Consider the following 20200-nt stretch of genomic DNA (forward strand, 5'->3'; position numbering starts at 1 on the left):
AAAAAATTCCTTCCAGTAGCACCTTAGAGACCAACTAAGTTTGTTATAGGTATGAGCTTTCGTGTGCATTCACACTTCTTCAGATACACCTGAAGTGCATGCACACAAATGCTCATACCAATAACCAACTTAGTTGGTCTCTAAGGTGCTACTGGAAGGAATTTTTTTAATTTTGTTTTGACTACAGCAGATCAACACAGCTACCTACCTGTAACTACATCTCAGTATAGATTTTGTGATAAGATGAGGTCAGGTTTCACCTAGTGAGCCTGTCAGCCAAAGCCGTCCACAAGGACTTCTGCTTGTGTGAGGGAGCTCTCCACTCTCCCTCCCCCCTGTGTCCCTCCTTGAAATTAGCTTGGGAATCTGAGAAGCCCCAGAACAGTGTGCAGAGGGAGGAGAGCAGCATCATAGCTATTGGCTATTCCACTGGAGGTGGTGGTGAGGAACAGCAAATGAGCCTGTACTGCCCACCATGCTGCTTCCATTTCTCTTATCTGCCATATACCGTATTTTTTTCTCTATAAGACTCACTTTTTCCCTCCTAAAAAGTAAGGGGAAATGTGTGTGTGTGTGTGTGTTATGGAGCGAATGCAGGCTGCGCAGCTATCCCAGAAGCCAGAACAGTGAGAGGGATTGCTGCTTTCATTGCGCGGTGATCCCTCTTGCTCTTCTGGCTTCTGAATTATTTTTTTCTTGTTTTCCTCCTCCAAAAACTAGGTGCGTCTTATGGCCTTGTGCGTCTTATAAAGCGAAAAATATGGCATATGGGTGCATTCTGCACTTACGTGAAGATAGATAGATAGATGATAGAGTGGCTTGATAACTGGGTCACAGAGCCAAGCAATTTCCTATTCAAGTCACTGTATTGTCCATAACTACAGTGCTTGAGTGGGGCCTGCCACGGCTACTAGCACAATCAGTAAATATCCTGCTCTGATGGTTCCCTTGACAGCTCATACGCACACTCTCCGAAACAAGATATCTTGAATCCCAACTTTTCCTGTACTTGGTGGGCTACAAACATTTATCCCATTCCCACTCTTCATGTTTAGTTTCCCCAAAACTGGTTGTTGAGATTCTCTTTATAGTGGAAGCCCTGCACCACATACCACCCTGCTGCACTCTGCATGAAGAATTATGTAACTGCCCTCAGGCTACTTTCCCCTTTCTTTAAGTGTGCTCTTTAAGTGTGTTTTCATAAGGCAAGCTTTCATCTCTGCTTTATGATCAGCGCAGAGCAGGCAGAGCTAACTTGTGGCCCTATGGATGCTGCTGAGTGACAGTTTCCATGCCCTCAGCATTGCCTATGCTGGTTTTGGCTGATGGGAGCTGATCTCCCAACAACCTCTGCAGGGCCAAAGGTTAGCCACCTGGCGGAGAGATTTAGAGACTTCTGACAACTCGATAAATAACTGCGCCAAAGGGTCATTTATACATCCATGTGCAATGTGTATCTGACAACCGAGGATCGCACTCCTTGCATCTGACAAAATGACCCCAAGTCCACAAAAGCTTATGCCGTAATGAAAAACTGTTAGCGTTTAAGACAACACAATACTCTCTGTTGTTTTAGGAAGGAAAAAAGTCTTAACTGCGCCTAGTTGCCTTTTAGTTTTCAGGTGTTGCAAAGATGCCAAAATGAGGTTCCAAAAACCATATTGGAACCATGTCTTCAATTAGGCCAGCCGAAATAGTGTGCAAACTCTTGAGTTCTCAAGAACTCTTCATCAAGCCACGTGGGGAACAAATTAAGCAGTAAGCCTCCTAGGCTGATTTTATAATACAGTTCCATGGATCTGTTGTGTGTGCTCCAGTGCTCCCCGCCTCTCTTCCCAACACAAATGCTCTTGTACACATTGTAAATATCATCTTGGCTAGAGGGGATCAGCACTGCTAGCCTCCTGTTGCCTTCTATTGAGAAATCCCTTGATCAAGCCCACACAGCAGGAAGGGGGCATATTGCTACCAGTACTTAGTGAAGGAAAGCCTAAAACACATAGTTGTCTTAACACCACGAGAGGTGTATAGGCAGCTTGAAAACTAGTTTTTGAGTTACACATATCTACAGTTCTCATTTGCCATGAGGTATCTGTATGAAAGCTGGTTAGTTAGCAAGTTTCTAACATGTTAGGTGTTGTCAAGCCAGGGCTGAGTCCAATTCAATGCCAGTTCTTCCTCTCCCCCCTTTTTTTGTATGTGGTTTGGTGCACATTTTGTCGTGCATTGACTTGGAGCAAAGGCTGCACTTGCTGAAATTCCCTTTGTGCTTTGAGTTCTGTCTCTTCCCAAGCAAGAGAACTTGGTCTAACGGTACCAAAATCCAGTCAGTTTGGATTAGGTTTGAACATTTACAATCTAGGACAGGGCAGAGAGAAGACTGAAATGCAGATTAACACTTGGTTCCCCATATTTAGCAAAGCTCTCGTGACAAGCTCTTCCTATCACCCCCGTAACGGTACCTTTGTGGGCATGGGTTGTGGTTACTTGCAACATCGCACTTCTTCAGTAACCTGCCGCTTTCTCCCGACTTTTTGCATCAGCTCACAGATCACTTGCCCTTTAGCAACTGCCAACCTTGCATATCGGCACTGCATTCGCCCAAACTGAGCAACTTCCCCTTCTGTCACGTGACAAGCATGTGGTAGGGCTGGTGATATTTCTCCGGATGATTAAATTCTCCCCCTCCCCTGCTGATTTCCACAACCACTGCAAGCTATCAGGTTATTCACCGTGTAAGAATGTGACCAGCCTTACTTTCTCTCCCCTCCCCCCACTTCCCTTAGTATGCTGAGCTGATTTCCCAAGTACTGTACAAAGCAGTATAAGAACATGCATTTACTTGTTTTCTCAAGCCAGGGACAATGGCATTTAGATTAGTGGTCTGTTACTTATGACTTACAGCCTGGAGTTCAAAAGCTTGCTCCCCTTCCCCTAGCATGCTCACCCTCATTCTTCATATTCATGCTTCTACCACAAAAGATCTAGATTTGCTATTTTGAACATGGCACCTTGAAACCCACATACTGTGGCGCCTACAGCAGGAGCAGCAGAGCTACAAAGAGATGTTTGGGCCAGTCAGTTCTGTTCTGTGCTGATTTGTTGTTATCCCAGCAGTAATGGGAATACAGAGCATAGGCCTAGGGTTGGGCATCGTCCTATAAGCCGTGGATGGCTTTGGGGCAAATTCATGAAGGATAAGGCTATCATTGGCAGCTACCAATAATGAAGGGCATGCTTTGATTCCACAAACAGAGGCAGTAATGCTTCTGAGTAGCAGCTGCTGAAAATCACAAGTGGGGAGACTGCTATTGCACTCAGGTGCTGCTTGCAAAATTCCGGCAGATTGACCACTGTGAGAACAAGACGCTGGATTAGATGGGCCACTGGGCTGATCTGGCAAGTTCTTCCTGTGTTCTTACATTGAGCCTACTACAATAACAAATATTTTCAAGTTCTTATTATGGGGGAGCAAAACTAATGAGCATGCCCTTACTTTTTTCCAGAATCCTGGCCCCCTGCCTCAATAGGGTTCTTAGTCATTGCCATGAATGAATGTTTAAAATCTGCCTTGACAGGTTTCTCCTTTTTAATTGGTAAGCCACTGGCAGTGGCGCAGGCTCAGAACCTCACACATGAGCAGCTCAGCAGAGTGTGGCAGCTTGGCATGCGTTTGATCAGGCCTCATCCCAGCACCACAATGGCTTCTCCTTGCTGCAGGCCGAGGGTTCACTGGGTTGAGCAAGCCAGCGACTGTTACTGACAGCCACCGCTTCTTGGGTAATTGCCTGGAGAGTCTAGCCCAGTGGGAAGTGGTCTATCCTTGTGCCCACAGGGGTCTAATTATTTTGCAAGTGACAAGTGAAGGGTTTAGGTACTGTAAACGGGAAGTACTAAATAAGGCAAGCCACAGAATTTTGGTTTCCCTGTCTTACGCCCTGTCTGGACAATGAAAAGCAAAAAGCAAAAAGAAATGCAGTAGAATTAAACAATAAACCAGGATAAAAAGCGCAGCACAGAAAGATAGGGTCGTATGTGGTATGTGGTGTGCTCTGGTCATAGCTGTCAACTTACAGATTTGAAAATAAGGGACCAGCAGCCAAAATAAGGGACCTGCAGCCTCACTTGTTCTAGGCACTCCAGTCTTCCTGTCCTCCTGCAGTCTGGTCAAACTCATGCTGGGTAGCTTCGAGAACACTGTCCAACCAACTTTGTAACTAGAGGTTTAACTGAATAGAATCTGAATCACATGCACCACAAGGCCTATGCAGCCTCAACTTAAGATGGCTCCCCGGCCTGGCTTTGCACTGCAAAGTTTGCAGCAGCACGTGCAACAAAATGGCATCCAGCATTCAAAAAACCCCTCAGCTTGCATTAACTAGCCACACACAAGGCATGCAAGCTCCACCCCCCAGTCGTTCTTAGACTTCTTATTGGGTGAGCAACACAGCCAAGCAACACAGTTGGAGCCTCCCTCCTCCCTGGCCGGCAGGGAGGGAGGGAGAGGAGCTGCTTCCTTTGAAATTTAAGGGACATCATTTAAGGGACATTTAAGGGACATCCATCAATAAGGGACAGCAGTGGGACATGGCGCTGGAAGGTGGGGAGGGGACAGAGGGGGCAAAGTCCTGTTGCACAAGTGGATATCTTTGTGCTGATGGGATATCACCCAGAACGTAAAATGCAAATCATAAAAGCGGAATTAAGACATAAAAGCCAACAAGAATTAAAAACAGCAAAGATAAAAACAGGCTAATTTGGGAAGGACTGGAAGAAAAGAAAAGTTTGTAATAAAGGCTGAGAACATCACAATGTTGGGGTTTCCTTCGCTTCTAAGGGAAGAGAATTTCAGAGAACTGGTGCCACAGCACAAACAGCATGTGCCCATTTGTCATGTTTTATTTTGCTTTCTACTGCTAGTATTTTTGCTACTACTGCTTTCTTGTTTTACTTACCATTTAATGTTTCATTGTGTTGATAGCTTCAATCCATGTTAACAACAACAACAATAATAATTTTATTGTTTATATCCTGCCCATCTGACTGGGTTTCCCCAGCCACTCTGGGTGGCTCCCAGCAAAATATAAAAAATAATAAAATGTCGGGCATTAAAAACTTCTCTGAACTTCAGATGTTTTCTAAAAGTTGTGTAATTCTTTAACTCCCTGACATCTGATGGGAGGGCGTTCCACAGGGATACTTTGAAGGTGCTCTAACAGAAGAGTGGGATTAAACTAGTAAGTGAGAGCCTAATCTTATTTTCTCTAATAAATTTTAGTGGGAGGAAAAAGTGAGAAGTGGAGCAAGCGAGACAACCTGTTTATCAGACCTGTTGTGCTTTCCAACTCCATTGGGGAGGGTTTTTTTGTCAGGCTTAGGTGTTCATCTTGACCCAGGCATAACAGAGCACATGTGAAAACCATTTCCCAGGCAGAATCTTCTGCCTACCACCCAAGCATCTCAGTCATATACTACAACCAATCGGGTGCCTTCCAGCTGTTTGGACTACAGCCCCTGCCAGCACATGCTGGAGGTCACCAGGTTGGCAAAGGCTGACACTGTGTGTGTGTGTGTGTGTGCGTGTGTGTGTGTGTGTGTGTGTTTATATTCATTCATTCATGAAACAGAGCTGCCAGTGGCACTTTTTAAAACTTTCCCCTTTCCTTTCCAGCTGCAGAGGACAGGATTCTGAAGTCCAGTTGGCATGGAAAGTCTGGTCGAAGTCCACTTCAGGCTCTTTACCACGGTGATCAGGTGAGTGAACGCGAAAAGGGAAGGTGGAAGGGCGTGGAGAGAACCGGCAAGAGTTGGGGAGTGCTCATTGTGTGTCAAAGTCCAGGCAACACACAACGCCTGCTATGATGCAACTTCGGTGTTACTATCTGCAGAAGAAGATGTGCATTTTTTCTTCTTTTTTTGTTAGGACAACTTTGCACCCAGGCCACAATTTTTTTGACCCATTTTATTCTGCCTCGTTGATAATTACAGAAAGGTGGGGAGCAGAGGAGGTAAATTGCCAGTTTGGTGGTTTTGTGTATCTGGAAAGGGGATTGAGTTGCTCTCATGCCCTGGCCACCCTGCTTTCAAAGCATCCAGCAAGCGAATCAGGAGCAAGGCCTCCCAAAGGCTAGCTCCACTGTGAGCATGTTGGCTTTTTCCCCTCTCCAAATAGTTTGCAGAAGTTAGAATCAGTGGCATCAGATGCTTCTGCTGCATAGCTCAGGCTCTTGGGCTACAAGTATTCTGGGAGGCTTCTGACAAATATATCTAGATCTAGAAAATTGGGTGGAGTTATTTCTCTCTTAGAGGTTAGACTCAATTGTCACTCCTGGGGAATCTAACCTGCCATCTTTTGCATGTTAAAAGCATGTGCTCTACTGCTGCACAATGACTTTCCCCAAAGGTCCGCAGCTGTCCCTGCTGTTGCTCAGAGAATTGGTCTAGCAAGAGATTTATCCCCATAGGTTTATACCCTACAAACAGTGGATGACTTAAGCAATCCTATGTCTGGATTGTACCACTTTAGGTTGCAGGGGGAGGCATGCATGATTTAACAATCCCCTACACTTTTTTTTTTTAAAGACCTAATTGCTGGTAACCTTTGCCACTGATGAGGCTGTTACCTATTTGTGGTGATTTTTTTGGTATGTTTGGAGGATCATTAATGGACATCGACCCCCACCAGCAGTTTGACATGGTGCAGTCCAGGTAAAGGTTTTGCCACCTTATCCGATGCCCCTGACTGCTTGGCCACAGACTCCATTTAGCAGTGTGATTTATGCTAGGGGACTGATGCCTGGCAAGGGCAACCTAGGAATAAGGAAGGTAGGAAACTCTGCAATTCAGATACCACAGGATACTCCCTGTGTGTGGCTGTTGGAGCTTGCCAGAATACATTTTATTTTCTCCTCGTAACCACCTACTCTTGCCTTCCTTTTGACAATTACCGTATTTTTCGCACCATAGGACGCACCGGACAATAGGACGCACCTTGTTTTAGAGGGGGGAGAACAAGGGAAAAAAATTCTTCCGCTCTCTGACCAGTGCCCCTTCAGCAAAGCGGCAGGAAGCGCTGCGCAGAGAGTGGGAGAATTTTCCCCCTCTTGTTTTCCCGCTCTAAAACAAGGTGCCATTTAAGGTGCGTTCAGGTGGCTACCTTGGAAGCCTGGAGAGCTAGAGGGGTCAGTGCGCACCGACCCCTCTCGCTCTCCTGGCTTCAGGTTCCTTTCGACCTGCTCTTTGGGGCTGGCGGGGGGAAGCCCACCACCAGCCCCAAAGAGCAGGTCTGGGAGCAGCGGAAAGGCGCAGCGGAGAGGCTGCTGCCATAGTCACGCGTCACTTCTCCAGCTGGGAGAGGGTCGCGGGGCTATGGCTTCTTTATCCCCGTCCGCGCTCTCCCGGCTGGAGAGGTGACGCGCGGCTATGGAGGCTCCTGCCAGAGCCGCGCGTCGCCTCTCCAGCCGGGAGAGCGCGTGCGGCGCTAAAACAGCCCCTCGCGACCCTCTCCGGGCTGGAGAGGTGCTGCGCGGCTATGGAGGCTCCTGCCATAGCCGCGCGTCACCTCTCCAGCCGGGAGAGGGTCGCGGGGGGCTGCTTTAGCTCCGCGCGCGCTCTCCTGGCTGGAGAGGTGACGCGCGGCTATGGAGGCTCCTGCCAGAGCCGCGCGTCGCCTCTCCAGCCGGGAGAGGGTCGCGAGGGGCTGCTTTAGCTCCGCGCGCGCTCTCCGGGCTGGAGAGGTGACGCGCGGTTATGGAGGCTCCTGCCATAGCCGTGCGTCACCTCTCCAGCCGGGAGAGGGTCGCGGGGGGCTGCTTTAGCTCCGCGCGCGCTCTCCCGGCTGGAGAGGTGACGCGCGGCTATGGAGGCACCTGCCTGAGCCGCGCGTCACCTCTCCAACCGGGAGAGGGTCGCTGGGCTATGGTGTCTTCGCTCCATAGGACGCACACACATTTCCCCTTCATTTTTGAAGGGGAAAAAGTGCGTCCTATAGAGCGAAAAATACGGTAATTTAATGGGAACAGGAGAAAATGAAAGCCAGATAACTGCTCCCACGGCAGCGACGATGACTCCCCAGTGAACCCATATAGGAAATGGAACGGCTGCTTTTCAGTGTTATAACGTTTCTGCCTTAATGTCTCAACTGTGTTTTTAAAGAGGAGCCATTGCAAGCGCACAACATTCTATAACTTTTAACCCTTGTGTTACACAAAAGCCGCCTGGCCCTTGTGAAACGGGGTGAGTAAATGGCCCCTGGCGTAGTCAATAACCATAGCTTCCTATCTAAGATGTGCCCCAGGTTTGGGAGATGTGAGTTCAAATCCTGGGTCAGCTTATGAACATAAGAGCCCTGCTGAACCAGGCCAAAGGCCTCTCTCTAGTTCAGCAACCTGATTCCTGCAGAGGCTGGCCAGCGAGGTCTCTTGGGAAGCCCTCTAGCAGGACCAGGAGCAGCACTAGAAATAGTCCTCTCCCAGAAACTGGTATTGGGAATAATGCTGCCTCTGTTCCTGGAGTAGCCACTGGTAGTCTTATTCCCTGTGAGTCTGCTGTCTTTCTTTTCAAGTCACTGTGTCTGAGCATTGGTCTTACTCCCCACCTTGGAAGTGACCACAATCAGATCCAATTTTGCTAGGTGGCCAAAACAATAAGGTGTGATGTGCCTGCTCCACCCATCTCTCGGTCTGGCATTAAGAGAGTGGGTTGGGTTGTTTTTTTCAATGTTATCCCCCTCTTCCTTTTGAAGAGCATGAACAAGTCTTATTTGGCCTGGCAGATGCCAATGGGTGAGTGAGAAATTGAGGCAGGCATGGTAGGTTGAGTAAGCAGGCTCCTGGGCTGTGATCTAACGGTGCCTGACAGCTGTCAGGAACCCTCAGAAGACAAATGTGAAGGAAGCAAAAGGTCTACCTACGCGTTGCACAGCCCCTCCTAGGAAGAAAATGCTGTTGCTACGTAGTGGGAGCCTTACTTGAAAAGGTTTTGTGTTGTGTAGGCCAGATTGTGGTTTCAGAGCCGTATGCTTTTTAGTAGAAGCTCCTTGCTTAAAGCTAGGAATGCTTTTCTGGGCGCAAGACAAAGAATCTGCTTAATTGTGTAACAAAATGCAGAATGCGCCCTGCGCAAATGTCCAAGATTTATCTCATGAACAGAGCTTTAAGCCCTCTGTGGGATGGCGTAGCTGATTCCCCCCTCCCCCAGAGAATATTTTGTGTACGGGGATCTTCAAAAGCAGGCCTTTGGCACGACATCAGAACTTGTGTGATGGTGGAAGGAGCAACCGAAGGAATAAATGCAACTGAACCCACAGCTGCAGTTCACGTGCTGAAACGAGAGCTTTCTGTCTTTAATGAAATAGGAGGGAGGGAATCAGGGCAGACTCCTTCAATAAATTGATGTTGCCTTGTGTTTCTTTAAAAAAAGGGGGGGGAGACAACGGTGGGCATAAGTGTAGAAGAAAGCAAGAGGAACACACATGCATACCTTCCAAGTCATGAATCCAGTTCTTGAACTTGTTCAGAGTAGCAAGCCCTGGGGCATCACCATGACCTTGGAGTGGCCTGACCTGACCCCTTCCTAACAGATGGCTTGCACAGGAAAGAACCGCAATAAGGAGCAGGGAGGCTGGGATGTTTGAATAGCCCAAGGCAGTCTCTGCTCACGTCATCCTGTCCCAGAGTTAACTTTGCCCTGCCAAGAGCACTTGGCCAGGCCTTTCATGAAGGAAGCTTTGATGCTCCCTTTTCCTTTGCCTTCAGACAGTGATGACTTGACACGCTTTAACAGCACCTTCCTCCTCCTCCTGCAACTCTCTTGTACACACAGCCAGGTTAGATCCCCCCTTTCCAAACGCGCCAGCTGGCATTTTAAATCTTGTGGCATTTAGTTATCACCCAAACAAATCAGCAGATGTACAGGGAGAGAATACAAACAAATGACCCACCCTCCTTGTGATATTCAGGTTGCTAAAAGCTCTGAAGGGGCCGTAAGGAGCCTCGTATCATGTGGCCACATCTACATTACAAAGCTACCGTATTTTTCGCCCCATAGGACGCACCGGCCCATAGGACGCACCATGTTTTTTTGGGGGGAAATAAAGAAAAAAAAATATTTCCCCCCCAGGCGCTTGTGGGGCCGGCAGCGGGGAGAAGCGCTCTTCTCCCCGCAGCCCGCCTGCAGATCAGGTCCGGGGACAGAGGGAGGACACGCTGCGCCTCCCAACTGTCCCCGGAGCTTGCGGGGCAGGCAGCGGGGAGAAACGCTCTTCTCCCCGCCGCCCGCCTGCAGATCAGGTCCGGGGACAGAGGGAGGACGCGCTGCGCCTCCCAGCTGTCCCCGGAGCTTGCGGGGCAGGCAGCGGGGAGAAACGCTCTTCTCCCCGCCGCCCGCCTGCAGATCAGGTCCGGGGACAGAGGGAGGACGCGCTGCGCCTCCCAGCTGTCCCCGGAGCTTGCGGGGCAGGCAGCGAGGAGAAGCGCTCTTCTCCCCACGCGCGCCTGCAGACCAGGTCCGGGGACAGCGGGAAGACGCGCTGCGCCTCCCCGCTGTCCCCGGAGCTTGCAGGGCTGGCGGCCGGGAGAAGCACGCGTCTCCCCGTCGTCAGCCTCCAAACCACATCGGGAGACAGCGGGATGGCGGCGTTCCGCCTCCCCGCTGTCCCCCGACCTTGTGGGACTGGCGCTGCGGCTCTCCTGAAGCCTGGAGAGCGAGAGGGGTCCGTGCGCACCGACCCCTCTCGCTCTCCAGGCTTCAGCGAAAGCCTGCATTCGCCCCATAGGACGCACACGCATTTCCCCTTCATTTTTGGAGGGGAAAAAGTGCGTCCTATAGGGCGAAAAATACGGTATATCAGGGTTGTTGTTTTTTTAAAAAATGGATATATCCCCCACCTGTTAAAAAGCATGTGTGTCTGTTTCTATAAACGTAATTAGACACACACACAGTAAAAATATCTACAAAAATAAAAACATTACAGTGCATATAGATAAAACAGTACAACTGTGAGGATTTATAAAAATGAGTTAGAATATGCAGACTTTTAAAAATATAGGCTATACCCGTTGACCTCCCAAATAATTCTGGGAATTGCAGTTAGGTGAGGGTGCTGCACATTCTTGGTGGCTACAGACTTCTCTAGGGTATAAATATTATTTATGTGCATGCCTTTTTTCATTGCATCAACATAGTTGAGGTAAAGGTAAAGGACCCCCGGACGGTTAAGTCGAGTCAAAGGTGACTATGGGGTTGCGGTGCTCATCTCGCTTTCAGGCCGAAGGAGCTGGCATTTGTCCACAGACAGCTTTCCAGGTCATGTGGCCAGCATGACTAAACCGCTTCTGGTGCAACAGAACACTGTGACAGAAGCCAGAGCACATGGAAATGCCGTTTACCTTCCCACCGCAGCTTCACCTATTTATCTACTTGCACTGGTGTGCTTTCAAACTGCTAGGTGGGTAGAAGCTGGGACAGAGCAACGGGAGCTCACCCTGTCACAAGGATTTGAACCACTGACTTTCCAATCAGCAAGCCCAAGAGGCTCAGTGGTTTAGACCACAGCGCCACCATAGTTGAACCCCACCCCTAGAATTGTAGAGTTGTCAGAAACCCTGAGGATCATCTAGTCCAATGCCCTGCAGTGCAGGAATAAACTGTCCCTCCTCCCTCCTCTTTTTGTTTTGCCAACTCTGTTGCCAGCCAGTGAAGAGGTAGGTGCAGTGTTTTTTTGAAGGGAAGTTGTCCCAGTAGCAGGTGATCTCCTGACAACTGCCTTAGAAAGGCCTCCAGATTCTTTATCTTCTTGACACGTAGGTGTTTGTGGCCCTGAGCAGAGAAAAGGTTGGGATCTGACCAAATGCACTTTACCAGCCAAGTGTACAGTGACGCTTTCCACCTCCCCCCTTCTGTCTCCTCAGTTTGAGCAGTCCTCCCTGCAGGCGACGCACCAGCGCAGGCGGGACCTGCTGAACAAGGTGTGCAACCGTTACACGCGCAAGCGGCGCCTCCTCACTCCTGACGACTTGCGCCACCTGGTGGTTGACGATGTTCACGGGCTGCTGTACTGCTACGTCCCCAAGGTGGCTTGCACTAACTGGAAACGGGTCATGATGGTCTTGACCGGGCAGGGCAAGTACCAGGACCCGTTGGAAATCCCAGCCAACGAGGCGCACGTGGCTTCCAACCTGCACACTCTCTCCGAGTACAGCATCCCCGAAATCAACTACCGCCTGCGCAACTACCTCAAGTTCATCTTTGTGCGGGAGCCTCTGGAGCGGCTGGTCTCTGCCTACCGCAACAAGTTCACCCGCAGCTACAACACAGCTTTCCACAAGCGCTATGGGACCAAGATAATCCGGCGGCATCGCCAGGACCCCAGCGACGAGGCCCTGGAGCACGGCCATGACGTGCGCTTCGAGGAGTTTGTGTACTACTTGCTGGATCCGCAGACTCAGCGCGAAGAGCCTTTCAATGAGCACTGGGAGCGAGTGCACTCCCTCTGCCACCCCTGTATCATCCACTACGACGTGGTAGGCAAGTACGAGACATTGGCCAAGGACTCCAATTACATCCTGCGACTGGTTGGGGCTGACGCAGGCGTCAAGTTCCCCTCCTCCTCCAAGACCACCAGGACCAACGACGACATGACGGCTAAGTTCTTCCAGAACATCAGCCCCTTTTACCAAAGGAGGTTATTTAATTTATACAAAATGGATTACTTGCTCTTCAACTACTCCATCCCGACTTACTTGCGCACCCGATGAGGTGGTGACCAAGCAGCCGGGCCTCCCTTTGCCTTTCCTGGTTTCTGCTGTCAGCCAGTGAACATAAGATAGGAGATAACCTTCCCCCTCTTGTTGTGATGGTCAATCCATTGGGATTCCAGTTTGTCAAAACTGCAGCCACTGTTCCTGTCTCTTCCTTTCCCTTATTTCAGTTAAAGAAATCTACTGTTGTTTGATTATCCTTCCTCAGCCAAAGAGAATTTTTCCAGGAGAACACAGGAATTGTGGCCTTTTTTGGGGGGGGGGTAAGGAGATTGGAGAATCAACCTGGAGCAATCAGAGAAGCAATAAAACATGATATGCAATTTATGTGTTGTTTAATATTCCCCCAAAGCCTCTCTCTCTCTCCTCGTAGATTGAAGAAGCAGGGGGGGGGGGTGAGCCAAAAGTGTCTTATTGTGAACAATGTCTTAGTGTGAACTAGAATTTTTCTGTGAGACAAAGCCTTATTTCATGTCCCCTCCTCGCTCTTTCTCTCTCAACCAGTGTTGGATATGACTGAGCACTTACTGCACACAAAGCCCACCAAGTTATACTCCCAAGCAAATTCCATTTATATGAATAGACATTGCACTGGGGCAGTGCTGCTTAATAGATTGTCCATTGGAGTAGGGCAGGGTGTGCACACATATTTACATATATGAATGGCCTGAACCAAAGCAGAAATGAATGCCTTTCTTCAATCCTTTAAAAAAAAACCCAACAATGTCAACATGCAGTCATTGCATGAAGGAATTGCTGTGGCTTTCTCTCTTTATGTGCATAACTCAGGAGTAGCCAACGTGATACCTTCTATGGACGACAACTCCCATCAGCCCCAACCAGCATGGCCAACAGCCAAGGATGATGGGAGTTGCAGTCCAAAACATCTGACAGGCACCAGATAGGCTACCCTTGATCTAGCTCACCATGGGCCTAACCAATTTAAGCTCCAGAAACAGGTTCTCTAATCTGTGGGAAATGGGTGGAGATGGAGACAGAGTTGGGAACACCCTTGGGATTAGAAGGCTAGCAATGTTTCATTTTACCAGTCTGAGGGGAAATGTACCTTGAATTAGAATTGCGCTTTTTGATCTGGTTCACACAACCCAGTAAGCCAAACTATGGCTTATGGGGGACCACATGGGGATCTGGGTTCCCAGAGAGGAGCTTGCCACTGCTTTGTTCTCCCACCCTTGGCCATTTTTGCTCCTGCATTGTGCTAAGTCAAGGTGCCATCTGGACCAGAGCTTGTACCTAAGTGATGTCTCACTCACTATGAGTTGTAACTGAGAGCGAGCCTTTGGTTTCTCATGTTGTGTGAACCAGGCCTTTGTGCCCCACACCATTTACTGTCCCACCAGGTCTGGCTCCATAAAAGGGATCCTGCCCACCCCACGGACCTCTCTTGGCAAGTGGAGCATGTAGAACATGCCTTGTAGGACTAGTCAGTTTCCTGCCCTTGCAGGTATCCATCTTTCTCTCATGCGATTTCCAAAGGAGGGAGATAATGTCCCTGGGAAGATGGTTGCCATCTTCTCTCTAGGAAAGCCTGCGTCCTCTTTACCAATCATTATTCTTAGGAGGGAAAGAAGTGTATATTTTTAGCAGTGGTCTTCACCGCAGAGCTAGCCACTCTCTAAGCCTGAAACAAAGGAGAGGATGTAGATCTGTAACTCTGAGGTGGGGCGGGCAGCATTCTGTATTTAGCTGCTGAGCTGTGGGCTGCTAATTGCAGCTCCAGAATAAATACAATCCCTGTGCCCTGTAAATTAGAGGTGTCTGGAATGTTCAGAGCAAAAGCTGGACTGGAAGTGGGAAATAAAAATCCCCCTTCCCTTCCAAAACCCCAACCATGCTTTTAAAAATGTTGCTTATAGTTCTTCACAACCCTTTTGTTCCACCCTCTCTTGCGCCTTCAGTGCCATTGTTTTCCTGCTTTCCCAGCCCCAATATGGGGATCACATATTGACCCCTATGAGGTCACAATGCCATATAGCCAAGTGACATCATGACACATATTTGGAGTGGGAGCTGTGCTTCTTTTGCTGACCCTGAGAGAGGGCAACTGCTTTCTCCTTTGTTTCCAGTCCTCCCGGGAAATTCAAACAGAAGAGGAGTACTTTCCCTAAGGGAAACACTTTTACAAAAGGCACTTACCCTTCATGCCAACCTCACTACATATATTTATTTATTGCCTTATTAGGGTAATGTCTCGACTGTTTTTCCCCATAGAATAGGCATGGGCAACCTGTGTCCCTCCAGATGATGTTGGGACTCCCATCAGCCCAAACCAGCATAGCCAATAGTCAGGAATAATGGGAACTGTAGTCCAATGATATCTGGAGGATCACAGGTTTTCATGCATGGCCTAGGACAAGAGTGTAACAAAGTGTGTGTGTGTTTGTGTGTGTGTGTGTGTGTCCCCATGTTTGTGTCCTTTAATTGGAAGAGGGGATTTCTCCTCCCAAGTGGTCCATCTCTGCTTGGCGCTTTCCTCAGCTCCTTCCTTTATTCTCCTACCTCTGATTCATACTCCACACATTCAAAAGCATTTTTAAACCTCCCAACTCTTGTACAGAGAAAATGAAAGGGCTACATGCTGAAACTTGGAGCCTCCCCTGCCTTTGGGGGATATGAGGCTCCCTCATTTGTGTTTTTGCAAGTTGTGCCTCAGCTGGGCGAAGGTGTCATTCTGAGTGAAGGGATGGTGGATTTGGAAAGAGTTGGCGCCCTTAAAATTCTCCTTATCAGCTGGATTTGGTTCAGGAAGAGTTTGGACAGAGAGCAGTGTTCATTGATTAGGGGTGCCCTGCTCTGTACAAATGCTACACCCAGAAAGACTTGCCTTACATTAAGATTGGATTATATTAAGACTGAATGCACTGTTTGCCATAGACTGGTTTGCATATTGATCATTGTCCCCCCCCCCCCAAAAAAGCTGCCTTCGTTTCATGGGCCAAGTCAATCCTCCAGCATATCCATTTTTATTTTGCTGCAAAGCACTTTGAAATCCCAAAGAACTTGAATGCACTCTAGAAGTGGGAAGGTAGGAAACCTTATTCAGTGATGACATGGGTTTTGGAGGGGAAGAACATGTTTGGAGTGGTAGAGATATTGCCTAGATATGGACATGAGAGAGAGAGAGAGAGAGAGAGAGAGAGAGAGAGAGAGAGAGAGAGAGAAATTTCACTTGTAAGCCATGGTCAGTCTGCCTAGCTTTGGAGCATTTGTACTTGAAGAGACAATCAGTTCACTCCAAATGGACAGTTTTGCTTCAATTAAAGCAGCATTTTTGTCTCTACCATGTTACCCTTGTCTTTGTCTTTGTACATAATGCATCATCTCTGTTTACTAACTGTGCTGATAAAGAGGATGCCTGTGCTGCAGGCCTGGATCTGGTGACTTGGGCAAAGAGATAGTCCATCTGGGGCTCTCGAGATGATGTGGACAGCTTCAGCCTGCCACAGCCAGCATGGCCAAATGGTCAGGAGAGCTGGGAGCTGCCATTTGCCAACATCTGGGCTATCTTTACTGTTCTGAGTGGGCTTGGGGTAAAGAGACTTGTGTAGCCATTTGGAATTGCTCCCCACAAACTGAATCGGGTTATGCAATAGCCTAAAAGTGTGCTTCATATTATTAAAACCTGGTCATATATGTCCCTGTGACTTCTCTGTTTGTATGCAAACTTTCCATACAAGAGTGCAAGCCTCTTGAGACTGGTTGCACCTAGAATGAACAGAGCTGTGGGGACACCTTGAGGCCGATTGGGTGAACTACAACCATTTAAACTGAATGCGATACTCTTCTTGCACCTTGACATGCATGCTGCTGTTTCTGTGGAGCAATTGCAGGTCTGTTATCTTCCGCATTCTCCTGCTTTTTTAAATGGGTAATTCTGATGCCATTCCAAGTTAAGAAGTCCCAAAACAGCAGGAGGGGAGAGTGCTGTTGTGCTCATGTCCTTCTTCCATGATTCTGTAGGAGCTTGGTTGGCCACTGTGAGAATAGGATGCTAGACTAGATGGACCTCTGACCTCATCCAGCAGCCCCTTCTTGTGTTCTTTCAGCTTAGGAAATTGACTCAGAGGTGGTTATTGAGAGATTGCATAGTAACCAACTTCGGGAAGGGAACTTTATAGGGTGCTTGCTATATTTTCTTTTAAAAAAGAAGAATTTAGAAAGATACTGTCTCAGCACCATTGGGCCTTATGGCATAGACAATGGATAGGGAATCTGTTATTGGACTTCCAACTCTCACAAGCTCCTAGCAGGTTGGCTGATGGCCAGGCGATGGGATAGTTGTACAGCGGTACCTCAGGTTACATACGCTTCAGGTTACAGACTCCGCTAACCCAGAAATAGTGCTTCAGGTTAAGAACTTTGCTTCAGGATGAGAACAGAAATTGTGCTCCGGTGGTGTGGCAGCAGCAGGAGGCCCCATTAGCTAAAGTGGTGCTTCAGGTTAAGAACAGTTTCAGGTTAAGAACAGACCTCTGGAACGAATTAAGTACTTAACCTGAGGTACTACTGTACTCCAAACAACATCTTGGGGGAGGAGGTACCAGTTTCCCCTCCATGACATAGTTTTACTTTCAAAACAGCAGGTCTAGGCACTACTGTATTATATAACAGGGCAAGCCAATTAGAGTTCACGCCCTAAAACCTTCATTGTTCTGCTACCCCCTGAATTCTGGAATAGCAGGCAGAAATTGCATTTCCTTTTAGGAGCTTTTGTGTTCACAGAGCAAAACCAATTTTCAATCGAAGCAATTTACTGTAGGATGTCCCTCCCCACTTAAATATTCCACAGTATGTTTTTTGGTAACAGAATAGGCAGGAGAGAACTGGCTAGCAAATATTTCAGTATGAACTTTGGACCAATGTTTCAGTATGAATAATGAGTTGACTCTGTCACTGGCTCTTCCTACCATTGATCTCCCATCCCATCCCTGATCCAATGGGCACCAGCCACCACTGCTGGAAGGATCCATGTGCCTTTAACAGGCAAGCGGCAGGCAGCAATCCAACAGATGCAGCTTTCCTTCCCAGCATGAAGATGTGGTGACAGGAGCTGATGGATAAGCCTTGCAGCTGTGGTTCTAAAGAGAAGCATGTGTGGATCTGTGGGATGAAAAAATAAATGATTTGTTTCAGGTGGGGGCGGGGGAGTCAGCTGGCTGTCCTACGAAAGCCTGCAGTCTACCAAGAATAAAAACTTGGTTTTGCCAGAAGTTCCACAGCTGCTGTGACCTGAAGCCTCATGTGGGTCTTTGAAGTTAATTAAGGGATCTGCTTCTACATGTTGGCTCTTCCTGGGTATGGCTGCCCTCCTGCTGCATCAGAGCAGATTGCAGAATTCATCCCCCACCCTCTCCGCCCACCCGCCTTGCTGTGCGTCATGGGCTGAATGATGGCACTTGTCCTCTTTGTCTCTCGCATTTGGTGCAGAACCAGCGAGGCCATTTATCACCCCTCTTCTGCTGAAAAGTCTGAATAATCTTATGTGGATTCAATCTTTGTCAATTAGATTAGAGAACATTGCATAAAATGGATTTAAATCTGCTCTCTTCCCCGGCTGCATTAATCAATAAGCTGCCACCAAACGGCCACACTTTTCTCTCGCTTGCTCTGCGGCAGGATGTGTGCCTGCCCCCCAAAGAGCTGTTGGAAAGGGGCCTTAATCATTTCTTTGCAACATAACGCCAAAGGTTTTGACTTGGTAATAAATCTTCGTTATCCCCCACAAAGATTTTTGTTTAAAAAACAACAACAACCCAACCCTGACCCAATTGCTGCAAGATGGAGAAAAGTCTGCAGGTCCAAGCTAACCCCCTTTTTGGAATAGTCTATGTAGAAAGAAAATGTCTGGCTGTCATTTCCAAGGAGAGCAGGCCGGCTTCGGTTAGCACTACTTCCCACACAAACCACAACTCTTCCCTGCAAAGGCCCATAGCTCAGTGTTAGAGCATCTGCTTCAAGTGCAGAAGGTCCCAGGTTCAATCCCCAGATGGGGCTAGGAGGGTTCCTTGCCTCAGCCCCTAGAAAACCGCTGGCAGTCAGTGTAGACAGTACTGAGGTAGATGGACCAATGATCTGACTCAGTCTTAGGCAGCTCCCTGTGTTCACACTTTGGCGAGAATCGCAGAAGGCACCATTGGCCAGTGTCTGCACAGCAGCCCTTAAAGACATGGGCCCAACCCACACACCCTGCCCAGCCAACTGATCAATGCTTGTGTGGGGAGGAATTGCCAGTCAAAAAGAGCAAAGTGTGAGCCAACTGATGCTCAACTTAGTGGAACGTTTACTAGGAGGAAGCTTTAACCCTACTTAAACATGTCTGCTACAGTGCTCGTGCCATTGTGGAATTGCTGCTTCCTCATCAGAGTCCACACTGCAATTAATAATAATAATAATAATAATAATAATAATAATTTACAGTGGTACCTCAGTTTACAAACACCTCGGGTTACAGACACTTTGGGTTACAAACTCCGCTAACCTGGAAGTAGTACCTCGGGTTAAGAAATCGCATGCCGAAGGCGTGGCGGCAGCAGGAGGCCCCATTAGCTAAAGTGGTACCTCAGGTTAAGAACAGTTTCAGGTTAAGAACGAACCTCTGGAATGAATTAAATTCGTAACCTGAGGTACCACTGTATTACTTATACCCCGCCCATCTGGCAAGACCTCCCCAGCCACTCTGGGCAGCTCCCAACAGAATATTAAAAACACAATAAAACATCAAACTTTAAAAACTTCCCTGAACAGGGCTGCCTTCAGATGTTTTCTAAAATTCTGATAGTTCTTTATTTCCTTGACATCTGATGGGAGGGTGTTCCACCGGGCGGGCGCCACCACCCAGAAGGCCCTCTGCCTGGTTCCCTGTAACTTGGCTTCTCACAGTGAGGGAACCGCCAAAAGGTCCTCAGAGCTGGACCTCAGTGTCCAGGCTGAACGATGCAAGGCCATATTCCTTGGGACACCTACAAGGCTATCACCTATGATGACAGTCACTGGATGTTGCCCTTTAAATCTTAAATCCTCCCCATTCCCTCCCTGGTTCTGTTGTCTTCTTCCTTCTCTCACCTGCTGTGGGATGCAGCTGGAGTTCCACTTGCTGCCGCCGCAGGTGAGTGTGGGCTGGGTGATAGGAATGCAGCAGGAACAGATTGAAGGAGCCTCTGCTGCCCTTTCTCCGCCTGCATTTGGAAAGGAAAGGCTGGTGTTCAGGATACAAGATGGCAGCCCTAGTGGCAAAAGGTAGTGCAATTATTTCCCATCCTAGCAGCAGAGACCCTGAGACTGAGTCAAGGTACCACACGGCTGGGGTTTCCCATCACACTTTTGAGTGGTAGAAGCCACTTGGGAATTTGTGGGTAGGCATAAACTGTTGACAGAACCGTTAACTGGATTTAGCTGGATGCTTCTGAGCTGTGTGGAAAGAA

General features: G+C 48.4%; 1 protein-coding gene across 1 annotated transcript in view; it reads left to right on the forward strand.

Annotated features, from left to right (window-relative positions):
- The window catches only part of CHST13 (carbohydrate sulfotransferase 13), a 47356-nt gene extending 31297 nt beyond the window's left edge, over positions 1–16059 (forward strand). Inside the window, exons 2-3 of the mRNA XM_081903135.1 lie at positions 5672–5754; positions 11910–16059. Coding sequence (XP_081759261.1) covers positions 5672–5754; positions 11910–12755 — 929 coding nt within the window. The 3' untranslated portion in view covers positions 12756–16059. The remainder of the gene's footprint in view (positions 1–5671; positions 5755–11909) is intronic.
- The last annotated feature ends 4141 nt before the right edge of the window (positions 16060–20200 follow it).

The sequence above is a fragment of the Podarcis melisellensis genome, assembly GCF_964234715.1.
Source record: "Podarcis melisellensis genome assembly, chromosome: 2".
Classification (NCBI taxonomy): Eukaryota; Metazoa; Chordata; class Lepidosauria; order Squamata; family Lacertidae; genus Podarcis; species Podarcis melisellensis.